This window comes from Oryzias latipes, chromosome 14, assembly GCF_002234675.1.
Source record: "Oryzias latipes chromosome 14, ASM223467v1".
In the NCBI taxonomy this organism is placed as follows: Eukaryota; Metazoa; Chordata; class Actinopteri; order Beloniformes; family Adrianichthyidae; genus Oryzias; species Oryzias latipes.
In genome coordinates this window covers 19,562,999-19,576,706 of record NC_019872.2, presented here as the reverse complement: position 1 = coordinate 19,576,706, position 13,708 = coordinate 19,562,999, and the positions used below count along the sequence as shown (strand labels likewise).

Here is a 13,708-nt window from a genome sequence, read left to right as displayed (position 1 = left end):
AAACATGAACAGTGGAGATGAATGACACACCCAAACCAGATATGGCCTCACAGAATAAGAAAACTTGTCTTCCTGCTGGATGTGTCACACTGGAGTGAATGTGGGTTTTTTTTTTTGTGCTGTGCAGGAAGTCAACTCTCAACTCCAGCTCCTTTGTTTTTAGCAGCAGGAATCTCTTTTACCAAAATGTGGAGAAAAATAAATAAAATAAAGGATTGGATTTATCTGCACTTTTCAAGACACTCAAAGCGCTTACATTGTGTCCATTATTCATTCACTCCTCATTCATACTTGGTGACGGTAAGCTACTGGTTTAGCCACAGCTGCCCTGGGGCAGATTGACAGAGGCGTGGCTGCCATTTTGCGCCTATGGCCCCTCTGACCATCACTGGGATCATCCATACACAATCACACACCAGTGGAGCCACACTGGAGGCAAGGAGGGTGAAGAGTCTTGCCCAAGGACACAACGACATTTTTTGGCTGGTGGGAGCAGGGATCGAACCGCCAACCCTTCGGTCATTGGACGACCCGCTCAACCACCTGAGCCACTGTCGCCCCTCTGAAATGTCTGAAAAGACATTTCAGACTCAAAACAATGCTGTGAAAATAAAAACCAAAACGAGGAAACACTTCAGAAGGTATCGTTTTATTCATAGAAGCAAGATGAGGAAGTGTGTTACTGGCGTTAAAGGTTGGAGAAAAGATGGACTCTTTACATCATCTTGTCTTTACACAAACCATCAGCTCTCCCTGCTGCTTTCTGGGTTTTTTAAAACGAGTTTTTCATTCACTTCCACTTTTTTTTTTTTACAATCTAACCAACAAGAGAGATGCGTTCATTTTTTTAATCAAACAATAAAAGTGTTTTTCTTCACAAAGTTACAAAAGCTGGAAATGTTGTGGGTCAGCATGAAGTCCTCTCAAAAAAAGGGTTCAGGTCTGTTCATCAGCGGCTCGAGAGTAGAAAACAGAATGATGCCAGACTAAAACTGTGCTTTACAGTGGAGGATTATGGGAATTATTGGCCCCTTTCTACGAGGTTTAAAATCAACACCCTCTTAAATATGGAATTGGCGTGAAGAAGTTTCAGCAATGTCTGCAGAACATCTGCAAACGGGACACAGAACCAGCAGCTATGGGTCCACAGGTGGTGCCGGTGAAGCTCCTCGGCCCCATGGAGGCGTTTTCTACTTCGGGTGATTGGTCAGGAGTCGCCGCCGCTTAAAACAGTTTGATCATGCTTTCTCTGGACTTGCCGACTCCGACCCACTTGACTGAAATGAGAAAGAGCGCGGCGTGACTGACAGCTCTGGCGGAGCCACAAGCTGCTTGGCTCCAGTTTCTCCTCTAATGTGGAGGAACTTATTACTGACCTGGCACTTGCAGGAAGTCCTCGATGAACCGAATGTAATTTTGTGCCTGTGGAGGAAGGTCCTCGAAGCTCCTGGCTGTCTCCGTGCTGCAGCACCAGCCGGGCAGCGTCTCGTAGTCCACCACCACCCGCGTCAACACGTCCATGTTTGCTGCAGAGAGCAACACACTGAGTTTTTATCCTACGACTGACTTCCTTTCTAGGCCAATTAAGGATTTCAGCCCACCTGGAAAACTTGGCAGAGGCTCCCCGTCAACCTTATAGGCCACGCCCACTTTGATCTCAGGTAAAGTGTCCAAAATGTCCAGCTTTGTCAGAGCGATGCTGCAAAAGGAAAGCGTACCCTGAAGTCAAAGTGATCAGAAGGGTCGAAAGCTGTTGCGGCGATTCCTTACGCAGAGAACCCGTTGACCATGTGGGCGTATCGGACCAAAACCAGGTCCAACCAGCCGCACCGCCTCCTCCGACCCGTTGTCACGCCAAACTCTCTCCCCCGGGACTGGAGCAGCTCCCCAATGTCCTGCAGAGCAAACGGGGGGGGGGTGTGTCAAGTTCACCTAAAACCATGAACGAGGTTTACTCCTTTAAATAGCCAACTTTGACGTCACGCCATCTCACGTGGTCAAACACAAATATGATTCATGACAGCGTGGAGTCCATGTTTTACAGCGGCAAAGCGGGCCCATATCATCACCTCTCCACTGTCATGCTTGATGGTTTAACCTTTCAATACTCTGAACTACCGCAGCTTGTTGACCATTTACACAGTTGAAGTAAATACAAGGAGCTCCAGAGAAAAACAGCTTTGCCCTGAGATGGAAAGTTTGGTAAAGAGTTACTGACTTGACTTTAGTAAAGTGTAATACTGTCATTAAGTTTAAATTAGTAAAGTGTAACTAAACTGCTACTAACTTTACATTCCCGTAATGTTAGTAGTAATACTAACTGAACGTTAGTAAAGCGATAGTGAAGTATTACAAGGTTTACATTGCATGTCTGTAAACAGGAATCCTTTCAGATGCACATTTCAGAGAAAGTACAAGAAAAATCTGACTTTTTTTTTTGGTAAATAAAAACTATGTAAACAGAAATATATTTTTGTTCTCTTCACGTTTCGTTGCACTTGTTAGACTTGGGTTCAGGATGTAATATTGTCATTTCAAACTTGATGTGGCGCCACTTTTATTTTCTGTTTCATTTTTGTTAGAGGGGCACATGTCATTTCCTTTAAGTCCAAGTGAGATCTAAAGTCTTTAAAGTTTCAGGTCTTTAGCTGAATTATCAAGTTTTAAGACTAGTATAGACGGAATATTTCAGTGCCACAAATTATTACTTATAACAGCGTGTGGACACAATAATTAGTACACTAAACTGACTGTCTGTGTAATTCAACGCACCACCATCATTGTTTCTATGAAACTTGAGATAAAAACTAATCATTAAAATCCCACGAGCTAAAATTGTTTAAAAATTCCTGAAATGGTCCTGAGCAGTCAGAGATGCTGTCATGAAAAGAGACGCCACAGTGGTGAGAGTGGGTGAAGAGGATGTCAGCAAAACCAAAGCAAAGACGAAGTGCAGAAACAGCCTGTGACGCCTCTGCTTGACCCAGATTCTCCAGAACCTCTGGACCCGGTGTGAACAGGACCCGGGTCGAGGACTCCCAGCCTGCAGTGAAGACATAAGCTGCACATTTTCACTCACATTATCCTGCTCTGTGGGGAAGGCCCCCACGCCCACCCGGGTCGTGTACGCTTTGACCACGCCGTAGACTCGACCAACATAGGAGGGAGGCACGCCGAGGCCGGTGCAGACCCCGCCCACAGTGCAGTTTGAGGACGTCACAAACGGATACGTCCCTGAGGGGGAGAAGCGTTTTAATAAACAGACTTTATCCCGACCAGCAAAACATCCGTGTCCTCACCAAAGTCGATATCCAGGAGAGCAGCGTTGGCCCCCTCCACCAGGATCTTCTTACTGGGTCCGGTCAGAGCTTTGTGCATGAAGTACACGCCATCGGTGACCAGAGGACGCAGTCTCTCTGCAAATCCCTGCAGGAGAAGAAAAGTTTCCTGAGCCTTTTCAAGAAAAACCCACAGCTTTTATGCAGGTCCAGGTTGTGTTTGACTTTCAGAACAAAAGAGAAAAAGAAAACAACCCCATCAGAGCTGCAGCACCCCTGAGTCCAGTGAGACGGACACGGCTGCTTCCTCACCTTCAGCTGCTCCAGCTCTTCTTCAATGTTGATGTTCAGTTTGGGATACATCCTCTTGTAATGTTCTGCCAGCTTCCGGTACCTGCAGAACAGAGCCAGAACTTTGGTTCCATCATGTCTAAGCCTTTCATTACAAAAGTCTACAGGAATTGGTTTTAAATAAAGAACGATGACAGTCTTCAAACACTTCACTGCAGGCATGTGTCGCCACCTGCTGGTGTAAGAAATACTAACACCCAAGGTGGAAATCAGATCTGAAGTTCTCTCAAAATAAAAACACGAGAAAATCATTTAAAATTAACAAACAAACCAAGTCAAGGTGTTTTAAAAAAAAAAAAACTTCCTGTAATTCCTTCTTTAAGACAAACTTTAAACAGTTTAGGGCTAAACTTTCAGGTGAGCTAAAATAAAAGCTCAATAAAACTAAAGGTGATGAAAGTGTTTGAAAAGGGGAAAAAAAGTTTAAAAGAAACACCACTATTGCTTAAAATAAAAAATCACTTCCATTAAACAAAACATAAAAAGTCAAAACTGAAAAAACTTGGCAAAATAAAAGCAAAACTGGGTTCTAGACAAGCAAATCTGACAATTTAATGTTAAAAAAAGGATTAAACATCACTGCTAATGTCCCACAAAGACGGCTGCATTATGCCAAGAACAATAGTTGATGTTTATCATGATAGTGACAGTAACATCCTACAAATCCTAGTGTCTCGTGTTTCTAAAGTGAGACTTTGTGAGAAATGGACCCAAACGGGTCTTTAAGCGTTGGAGGCTGCAGACTGTATTTTAACATCAAACAGGAACTAAAACAGACAGAAGTTCCTTTAAATAATTGCCAGCAGTGGAGATTTGCAAAAACAAAAAATGCATCAAGTCTACAACATGTATTCTTTTTTCACGCCTCACCCCTGTGAGGACATGTCAGGAGGATCTGGGAGCAAACGCTAACTTCTGTATGATGAAAAGGAGAAAGACACGCACTTGTCCTCAAAAACGCTGAAGTCGGAGACGAGGTCGCAGACCCGCAGACCGTTCCGGGCTGCTTTGGAGGAGTACGCGGGTCCGATGCCTTTCTTAGTTGTTCCCAAACTGAAAGACAGATTCAAAAGCAGGAATGACCTTCAAGCCAAACCACAAAGTCAATGAAAACAAAGAAACTTTTCTCTTTTTAATGCTATGTAGACGGTTCAGGGGGAGGATGTACTTTTTCCCTTCCTGCTGCTGCCGCTGCTGCTCTTGAATTCCATCAACAGCTTGATGGAAGTTGAACACTGGGGGCGGACAGAGGGGACCGTCAACAGAAGACCACGCCGTCTTCAAAAGCAAGAGGAAAAGGAGCTGGACTCACCGATGTGGGCGCGCTCAGAGATCTTCAGCCTCTCCTCCCATCCCTGTAATCCTGCAGCAAAACCAAAAACTCAGGGAATGTTTTCCTGCTGGGATCGTCAGCATCTTAGTCACCGGCATACAAAACAGGAAGTCAGATATCTGTGGGACTGAAGCCACAAGCGACCCCTGACCTTTGCCTTTCTGGAGGTTCTTCTCTGCCTCTTCGAACAGGCCTGGAAGGTGGATCACCACTCCGTTCCCTGATACGAGAAATGAGGCTTTCACTCTCCAAACAAAATGCAAACGCCATCCATGACTGTGTTATGTAAAGAATCTTTCAAAATAAAAGCAGGAACTGGTTTAGCGCGTTGTGGTTTGAAGCCACTTCTCTTGATCCGATCCTGTAAAGCTGATTTTCTCAGGAGCTACAGAGGGACTCCAGCGTTCGTTTACTCTTATTACATTGAAGAAAAAAGTCCACCAATTAATATAATTACATTTGCATGCAAAATTACAGAAAACTGCAGACAAAAAGAACGTTTAAGAAAAAAATAAACACAGTTAAATCATAATTTTTAGGAACTTTTCACATTTTATCCAAAAAAAAATTTGAATTAAAAAAAAGCTTTAAAAAACATCTAATTTTTTGGCTTTAAAATTCTTTATTTAAAGATATTTTTCTTTAATAATTTATCCAGCATAAAAACTCAACTAATTTATGTTTCTATAAATATTGTTTTTTTCTCTTGCAGCTTTTGTTTGATCAAATCATGTTGCCAGCTTTTATTTTAAAAAGCTACATTTATAAAATGTATCTTTACCTAAAGAGTTCAGGAGTTAAGAAATTGATCCAAATGGATTCAGGTTTAAAGGTAAAGGAATTTTTGTGGCTTTTCCCGCTTGTGTTTCATTTGTTCAGATTTCTTCCCTGGTTATAAAATTTCTGTGCCCTCAGAATTCTAATCCATTATCAAACACACACGTTTTGCTTTAAATTGATTTCTCTCTATAAATGGAATGACAGTGTTTAACGTGTGCTGAATAATAAGGGGTTTGTGCCGGAGCCACCAGGTCAACCTCTATCCATCCTGCAGAAAACAAACTTTTGTTCGGGTGAGAAGTTGGCGACGTAAACATTCATCACACCAAGAGCCCAAAGAAAAGGTTTAGTTCTGATCAGGAATAATAATCCACCAACATTTAATGAGGTTTTTCTTAGAGGCTTTGAAGCGACGCTGTTGATCTCCACTGTAGAATCGAAGCAGGCCAAATCGGCCAAAGAGCATGTTTGTGTAAGACGTTAACACTTTTTTCCAACAATCCATAAATGCAACCACGTTTCTATGAGGAGTCACCACAGACGGGTTTACTTAGAGCCGCCGTGTTTAGAAATACAACTGTCTGTCTGATGCAAATGCTGCTTTTTAGTGTTTTTAACATGTTCTTGTGGTCTTTTTCTCAAGACATTTATAAAGAAAATCCAGCTTAAAATAGCCTGAGTATTTCTTTGTGCAAATCATGAATTAGGAGCAGACCAAAAAAAGTGCAATTCTGCAAGTTCTCCTACTTAAGATGAGAGAGGACTGTAATTTTAATTATAGATAAACCTCAACTATGAGAGACAAAATGAGAAACAATAATCCAGAAAATCAAACTATGGTAGAAAAGAAGTATTTGGTCCATAACAAAAGTTCAGCTCAATACTTTGTTATAAACCCTTTGTTGGTGATGACAGCAGTCAAATGTTTTCTCCAAGTCTTCACAAGGTTTTCACTAACTGTTGCTGGTATTTTGGCCCATTCTTCCATGCAGATCTCCTCTAGAGCAGTGATGTTTTGGGGCTGTTGCTTGGCAACACAGACTTTCAACTACCTCAAAGATTTTCTATGGGGTTGAGATCTGGAGACTGGCTAGGCCATTCCAGGACCTTGAAATGCTTCTTATAAAGCCACTCCTTCGTTACCCGGGCAGTGTGTTTGGGATTGTTGTCATTCTGAGATCCAGCCACGTTTCATCTTCAATACCCCTGCTGATGGGAGGAGGTTTTCACTCAGAATCTCACGATACATGGCCCAATTCATTCTTTCTTTTATATGGATCTGCCGTCCTGGCCTTTTTGCTGAAAAACAGCCCCAAAGCATGATGTTTCCACCTCCATGCTTTACAGTAGGTATGGTGTTCTTTGGATGCAACTCAGCATTCTTTGTCCTCCAAACACGATGAGTAGAGTTTTTACCAAAAAGTTCTATTTTGGTTTCATCTGACCATAGTACATTCTCCCAATCCTCTTCTGGATCATCCAAATGCTCTCTAGCAACTTTAGACGGGCCTGCACATGTACTGGTTTTAGCAGGGGGACATGTCACTGCAGGGTTTGAGTCCCTGGTGGTGTAGTGAAAATTACAGGCCTCTCATCTTTTGAAGTGAGAGAAATTGCACACTGGTGGCTGACTGAATACTTTTTTGCCCCACTGTATGTCTATTTGATAGATGGACGCATCTATGTATTCTACCTGCATCCCATAGTGGGGCTGGCTAAATCCAGGATTGTTTAAGACCCCCTTTTATCCCGGTAGGTTTTCTCAAATAAGGTGGGCTTTGTCTCCTACCAATGAAGGAAGTGGCCTTCTTGTTGAGGACCCCACTGGGCAGCAGGTGGAAGTCGTACTCCACCGAGTCCACCACCACGGTGTGACCTGCATTGTTGCCTCCCTGCAAGGAACAGGAACACAACACTCAGCTTCCTGCACTGCAGCTTTCACACAACAATGGAGCTGACTGACTGGGAGGTCAGTTTTCAGTTTCACATCCCCCCACTAACGCAACCTTCATCTGAGGATGGAGAAAAGGCGGGAGAGTTCAGGGGGAAAAATATCTTTTTATTAACACGTCAATGAGGTGACCGTGAGGAGACGCAAGGGCAGATGGGAAAAGAGAGGCGGTCGATGTTTTATATAACCCTAACAGAAGAGCCCCGCGTGTTTGTGGAGGTCATTTCCCGCGTTCAGTCATGACCCGTCACTCACCGAGACAGAAAAACAAAGGTCGCGTTGAAGTGGAACCAGGACCTTGTAGCACCTTCACATCCGGGTGCAATGAGCTTATTATGACGTCAGAAACTCCTCATGAATACGCAATGGATTGCACCTTCACTGGTTCCGTTCGTCACAGTTTTTAAAAATAACAGATTTTTCGTAATTGGCCCCTAAATGTGAGTACCTGGCACCTGCAGACGATATCGGCATCCATAGCGAGCAAGTCCACAACTTTTCCTTTGCCTTCGTCGCCCCACTGAGCTCCGAGCACCACGGTCACTTTGTTCTGCGGCTCCTTCGGGATCCGCAGCGAGGTGCTCAGCTGCACGTGCTCCCGCGCTCGTTTCACGACCGGCTCCCCGTTTAGAGAAACGGACTCCCGTCCGTTCACGTCAGCCATGCTGCTGTCGGATGCCATGCGGCCCTCCTCCTCCTGTTGCTGCAAACCGGAAGAACGTTTTACCGCGTTCTCTGCGCCACGGGAAGTCACTCCTCCGCGTCACCAATAGGTGGCAGAGTTTCTCAATGAGTTATATCGCTAGAGGAGACACGCCCGCTTGAGAAGCCTGGCCACCGGTGGCGGAGCGCGACGCCATCTTGGTGAGGTCGTCGGCGCCCACATGACAAGTGGCATATAAGTAGCTTTTATATATATATATATATATATATATATATATATATATATATATATATATATATATATATATATATATATATATATATATATATATATATATATCTTAAACTTTAATGAAACATGCATAGTTGCAGGACTTCTTACAAATAAAATAAATTATTGAAAATAATTTAAACATGTAATTTAAATTATTTAGAAAAGCCCAACAGACAGTCAATAATAGTAATTATAATAGATAATAATAAATCAATAATAAGTCAATAAATAATAGGTCAACAATAAGTCCAAAAGTCAAAACTAGATTTACCCTAAAAGAACAAAAAACAATAGATTTACCCTACTTATTCATTTGAGTGATCAATTTTGTGTACCACAGATAGTATGGTGCTGGTGTAGGTACCGGATGTTCTCGGGTTGCCGGATGTTCTCGGGGTCCTTCAGGGTCCTTCAAATGAGTTATATCACTAGAGGAGACATCACGTGGTTCCTCATGGGAGGAGAGCACCGCCATCTTGGTGAGGTCAAGTTTTGAAGACCAAATCACTTTTATAACATTTAATAAAGAGCTCTGTTTTTGCTTTCAATCACTTCATTATATGAAAAAGAAGAATGGCTTGAAATTGCTTAGTTTTGTTCAGAAATACAAACTTCACGAGTACCCCTAACTTAACTAGTATTAGACTACTTAGATTTTTTCTGTTCCTTTATTTTATTTTACTTATGTTTTTATTTATTTGTGTGTTATGTTCATTGTTTCTTTTTCCCCCTCTATTCTTTATTTTCTATGTCAATATTTTATATTTGGCAATGGTGACTGATCTTCGAGGCAATATTGATTACATCGTTATTGTTCGTATATATATATATATACTGTATATAGGTTTAACAAAATAAAGTTTACATTTATGTCGTCAGCAAATTATACATAGATCATGCAGCATGTTGATAATAGCCCTGCACCATCATGCATGTCAACATGTGTACTATTAATGAAGCCCCTGAAGCATTAAAATAAAAAAATATAGTACTTACCTGTAAAATGTTATCCTTTCCTCCTTCGTGGACTAATTTATCCAATTTTGGCTGTTGAAATCTGCACAATGAACTGGTATTTTGCAAAAAATGTGTTCACATGCATGCACTGCAAGAGTGACTCCACCTCACCAAGATGGCAGTGCTCTCCTCCCATGAGGAACCACGTGATTTCTCCTCTAGCAAAATAACGCATTGGAGTTTCTCCTCCTGTTGACTTTAAAAAAAAAAAAAAAAGCTTTATTAAGTATTAACAAATTTACTTACATGAAATTACACTTCACAACGTAAAGTAGTAGCAAAACTGACAGTCGTTACAATTAACAACGACAATTGTGTGTGTGTGTGTGTGTGTGTGCGTGTGTGTATTTGTACTATTATGTGCTGTTTTGTATGTGCTGCATTCATATACTTATGAATGCAGCACAAAATGTAACAAAACCACAGTACAATGCAAAGGACATAACAGATTTCAGATATAAGTTTAAAATACAATTATGAATATTCAGTATAATCATACAATCATCATACCGATTCAACTCCTTATATGGCTTCAGATATTTCCTCTGATTTGAAGTCCCATGTCATTAAAGCATTTTAAATTGATAAAACCTATGAAAATTGGTAATTTTCAGTACTCATATGTATTAATTTATGTGTGAAAATGCAGCAAATGCAGTAAAAATGTTTTCAGCAGGCTCCTGGCCAGTTCAACCTCTCCCCTAATTTACAATGGGGCAAAAAAGTATTTAGTCAGCCACCAATTCTGCAAGTTCTCCCTTTTAAAAAGGTGATAGAGGCCTTTAATTTTCATCTTACAACAATGACAGACAAAATGAGAAAAAGAAAAAGAAAAAGAAAATCCAGAAACTGGACACCAGTCCACAACCTTTAACACTCCAAACTCCACAATGGCTAAGACCAAGGAGCTGTCTAAGGACACCAGAAACTAAATAGTTTACCTGCACCAGGCTGGGAAGAATAAATCTGCAATAGGTAAGCAGCTTGGTGTGAAGACATTAATTATTCGGAAATGGAAATCAAACAAAACCACGATAATCTCCCTCCATCTGGGGCTCCCCACAAGATCTCACCCTATGGAGTCAAAATGATCACAAGAACGGTGAGCACAAATCCAGACCCAAATGGGGGACCTAGTGACTGACCTGCAGAGAGTTGGGACCACAGTAACAAAGGCTACCATCAGTAACACACTACACCACCAGGGACTTAAATCCTGCAGCCCCAGACGTGTCCCCCTGCTAAAGCCAGTACATGTGCAGGCCCGTCTAAAGTTTGCTAGAGAGCATTTGGATGATCCAGAAGAGGATTGGGATAATGTCCTATGGTCAGATGAAACCACAATAGAACCTTTTGGTTAGAACTCTACTCGTTGTGTTTGGAGGATAAATAATGCTGAGTTGCATCCAGAGAACACCATAGCTACTGTAAAGCATGGGGGTGGAAACATCATGATATGGAGCTGTTTTTCAGCAAAGGGACCAGGACGACTGATCCGTGTAAAGGAAAGAATGAATGGGGCCATGTATCATCAGCTTCTGAGAGACGAATGACGAACGCAGGAAACACTCATGAATTACGTAGATCAGGCATATATCATGAAAGACTGAAATTTCTTACGTGGAAAATGCGCAAAATGTACACAGAGGCTGTGTGACATGACTTTCATGTGGGAATTCCTCAATTTCATTTCCTGTGAAACACCTAGCTCAAAAATCTGTTAAAAAGTCCAACTTTAGTAAACTGCAAAGCTCCATCGCGTGATGGATTGTTGGGGCATTATGGATGCTGTAGTCAGGAGCCTGGTGGAGTCATATGTACTAAACTTCAACTGTTTGTGAATGAGTTGAATAAAGTTTGACTTATCAGACTCTTTTGTTTCCCTTGATGCCATGTGTAGTCCTAAAAATATGCTACTTTCCAAATTATTAAAAGGAGGGGGTCAAAGAGCCCCACGAGGCCCCGGATTCTCAGGTTGCAGACCCCTGACCTATATACTGTAAAGGGACAGAACAACAATCGTTAATCCAACATCGTATAAAAGTTGACGTGTTCATAGGACTGATAGGTTGAGGCTGGTTTTGCAGACCTGGTACTTACAGAAAAGAAAACCCAAACCTGCAGTTAAATCCATTTATTTGTTAGTGACATCTTTGTGTTTATTACAGTTTGATACTAAGTTTTCCAAACATTCTTTCACAGACAGATCTCTTAATGGGAAAAAGCCTCTCATCCAGGGTCCCAGATAGAAATATCCTTTACAAATAACAAAGACTCTATCGTGCTTCACAGTCAAAAATATTTGCTGACGTTTAGTATTTTACAACACTTAACAACTCAGAACAACTAAGAACTCAAGTTTTGAGCTAAATATACTTTCACTTTGTTGTACAAAACATATAAGTTGCTTTTTGTGCCACATTTAGCTGGTGGACTCATCAACTATGCTTTCAGAATAAGCTTCATCCCTTTTGCTGTCTGTTTATGTTAACTGCATAGGAAATCCTCTTGATTGAATAATATTTTAATAAACCCTTCACCAAGCAAACAGCAGTTTGATGGTAACCATCACCTCTTTGTGCAAACGTAGTCAGTTTTGGCTAATAAATAAACATTTTCAAGACTCTGTCGTGAATTATTTGCGCATTCTTAAATATTTCAAGACTGAACATCATGAGCGGGAAATCTAACTGATGAAAGTCATTGTTCAGTTTATGATTCATCCTGAGTTCGTCTGATCCCTCCAATGCAGAAGCATCTTTGGTAAGAGTCAATTATTAATAGCTGAGTCATAACTTGATGGATTATGATGGTTCGCATGAATAATGTAAATTTTGCATAAACAGATTTGCTTCTGTGAAGGTCTTTTGTTTTGCTGTTTCATACATTGATGTTTTTTCTTGCATTTTGTAAAAAATGCGATGGACTCCCATGTGTTTACCCTCAGAGGGTTTTTTAATGCGGCTTCATTGTCAGGAAATCCCATCAAAGCGATTTAAAGCTGGTCAAGTGAGGAATAAACAGCTGTGGATGCTCACTTTGTATTTATTGAAATATACTTCAGAGTCTGCTGTGATCATAAATCATCATCAATTTTCACCCAAGACACATCCAACACATTTTTTTTTAAATCCTGTGAGACAGAAATTTAGGATATAAATGTGTAAATAAGAGAGTCACAAACCAACGTTTTCAGTCTTTATGTACAGAAAAATTCCTACATAAAGTCTGTTTTAATGCATTCTTGCGGGAACTCCGTAATGCTCTTGTATGCATCTGAGCGTGCTCAGGGGGACAAACGCAGCAGTGGCCTACAGAACTGACAGGCAGGTGTTAGAAGTAACTGGCTGTCAATTCATAGGTCATCACCTTGTGCCCAAACGCTTTTCTGCAACGTCGCCACGCTTTCCAATCAATCCCGGGCATCCAGCGGGGTTCGGTGGTCTCTGCAGGTAACAGCACCTCCACTGGAACAGACACAGCTTCCACATGGAGTTGCTGTTACATCCAGCAAACACCAGCAAGGCCATGGCCGACTTGTGAGGACTTCTTGTTGCAGGAAGGGAGACCAAAGACAGCAGAGGTTAACTCTGGGCGTTTTTAACACACAAGGAGACTCCTCTCGGTGATCGACTTTGCCCCGGCAATTTCCCCCTCCCAGTTTTTACAGCTTGAAGCATAAACGGCATCATTGCTCCTCATCCAGCGCGGCCAAAGGGCCAAGGCCTGCAGAGATAACACAGATTTTATGGCAGCTGTCAACATGAGGGCGAGCATAAGGGTGTGTCCGACCTATGTACCTGCAAGGCCTCAGCTTTTTGTTCATTCTTGTTTTCACGTTTACTAAAAGCTTAACTTCACTGTCAGTACCTTTAGGATTCAGGTCTGATAGAAAAAATGTCAAAAGCCCTCCAGTATGTTTTTGTTTGTTTTTTTAACTGTGAACTTTAGCCCGCAAAGAAGAAAAAGTGAAAAAATGATGGATAGAGGTTGTTTCATCCGCTCAAATGTGCTCTTGCTGGGTTCTTACAGTATCGTACAAACCACAGTTTGAGTCAGGA

The 13,708-nt window shown here is 41.6% G+C and overlaps 1 protein-coding gene and 2 non-coding genes across 3 annotated transcripts; all 3 read right to left on the bottom strand.

Annotated features, from left to right (window-relative positions):
• Window positions 1-630: 630 nt before the first annotated feature.
• On the bottom strand, window positions 631-8,429 carry LOC101161325 (adenylosuccinate synthetase isozyme 2). The gene is made up of 13 exons (XM_023962324.1): window positions 8,142-8,429; window positions 7,532-7,634; window positions 5,114-5,182; window positions 4,942-4,992; window positions 4,798-4,864; window positions 4,575-4,682; window positions 3,591-3,672; window positions 3,300-3,426; window positions 3,080-3,234; window positions 1,771-1,895; window positions 1,602-1,699; window positions 1,377-1,526; window positions 631-1,277 (listed from the first exon to the last, which is right to left on the bottom strand). The coding sequence occupies exons 1-13, from the start codon at window positions 8,373-8,375 to the stop codon at window positions 1,225-1,227; spliced, it is 1,422 nt and encodes a 473-aa protein (XP_023818092.1). The 5' UTR covers window positions 8,376-8,429; the 3' UTR covers window positions 631-1,224.
• Window positions 8,430-12,935: 4,506 nt separating this feature from the next.
• On the bottom strand, window positions 12,936-13,033 carry mir192 (microRNA 192). Its single transcript, NR_107164.1, has one exon. It is a non-coding gene; the product is annotated as a microRNA 192 (primary transcript).
• Window positions 13,034-13,073: 40 nt separating this feature from the next.
• On the bottom strand, window positions 13,074-13,183 carry mir194 (microRNA 194). The gene has a single exon (NR_107163.1). It is a non-coding gene; the product is annotated as a microRNA 194 (primary transcript).
• Between the last annotated feature and the right edge of the window lie 525 nt (window positions 13,184-13,708).

Excerpts from the sequence above, each read along its gene's own strand:
- LOC101161325 (XM_023962324.1), bottom strand. The coding sequence starts at position 8,375 with ATGGCATCCGACAGCAGCATGGCTGACGTGAACGGACGGGAGTCCGTT. Across the intron at positions 7,635-8,141 it reads ATATCGTCTGCAGGTGCCAG|GGAGGCAACAATGCAGGTCA; the intron begins GTACTCACATTT and ends TGTTCCTTGCAG. Across the intron at positions 4,683-4,797 it reads CAGCAGCAGGAAGGGAAAAA|TTTGGGAACAACTAAGAAAG; the intron begins GTACATCCTCCC and ends TCTGTCTTTCAG.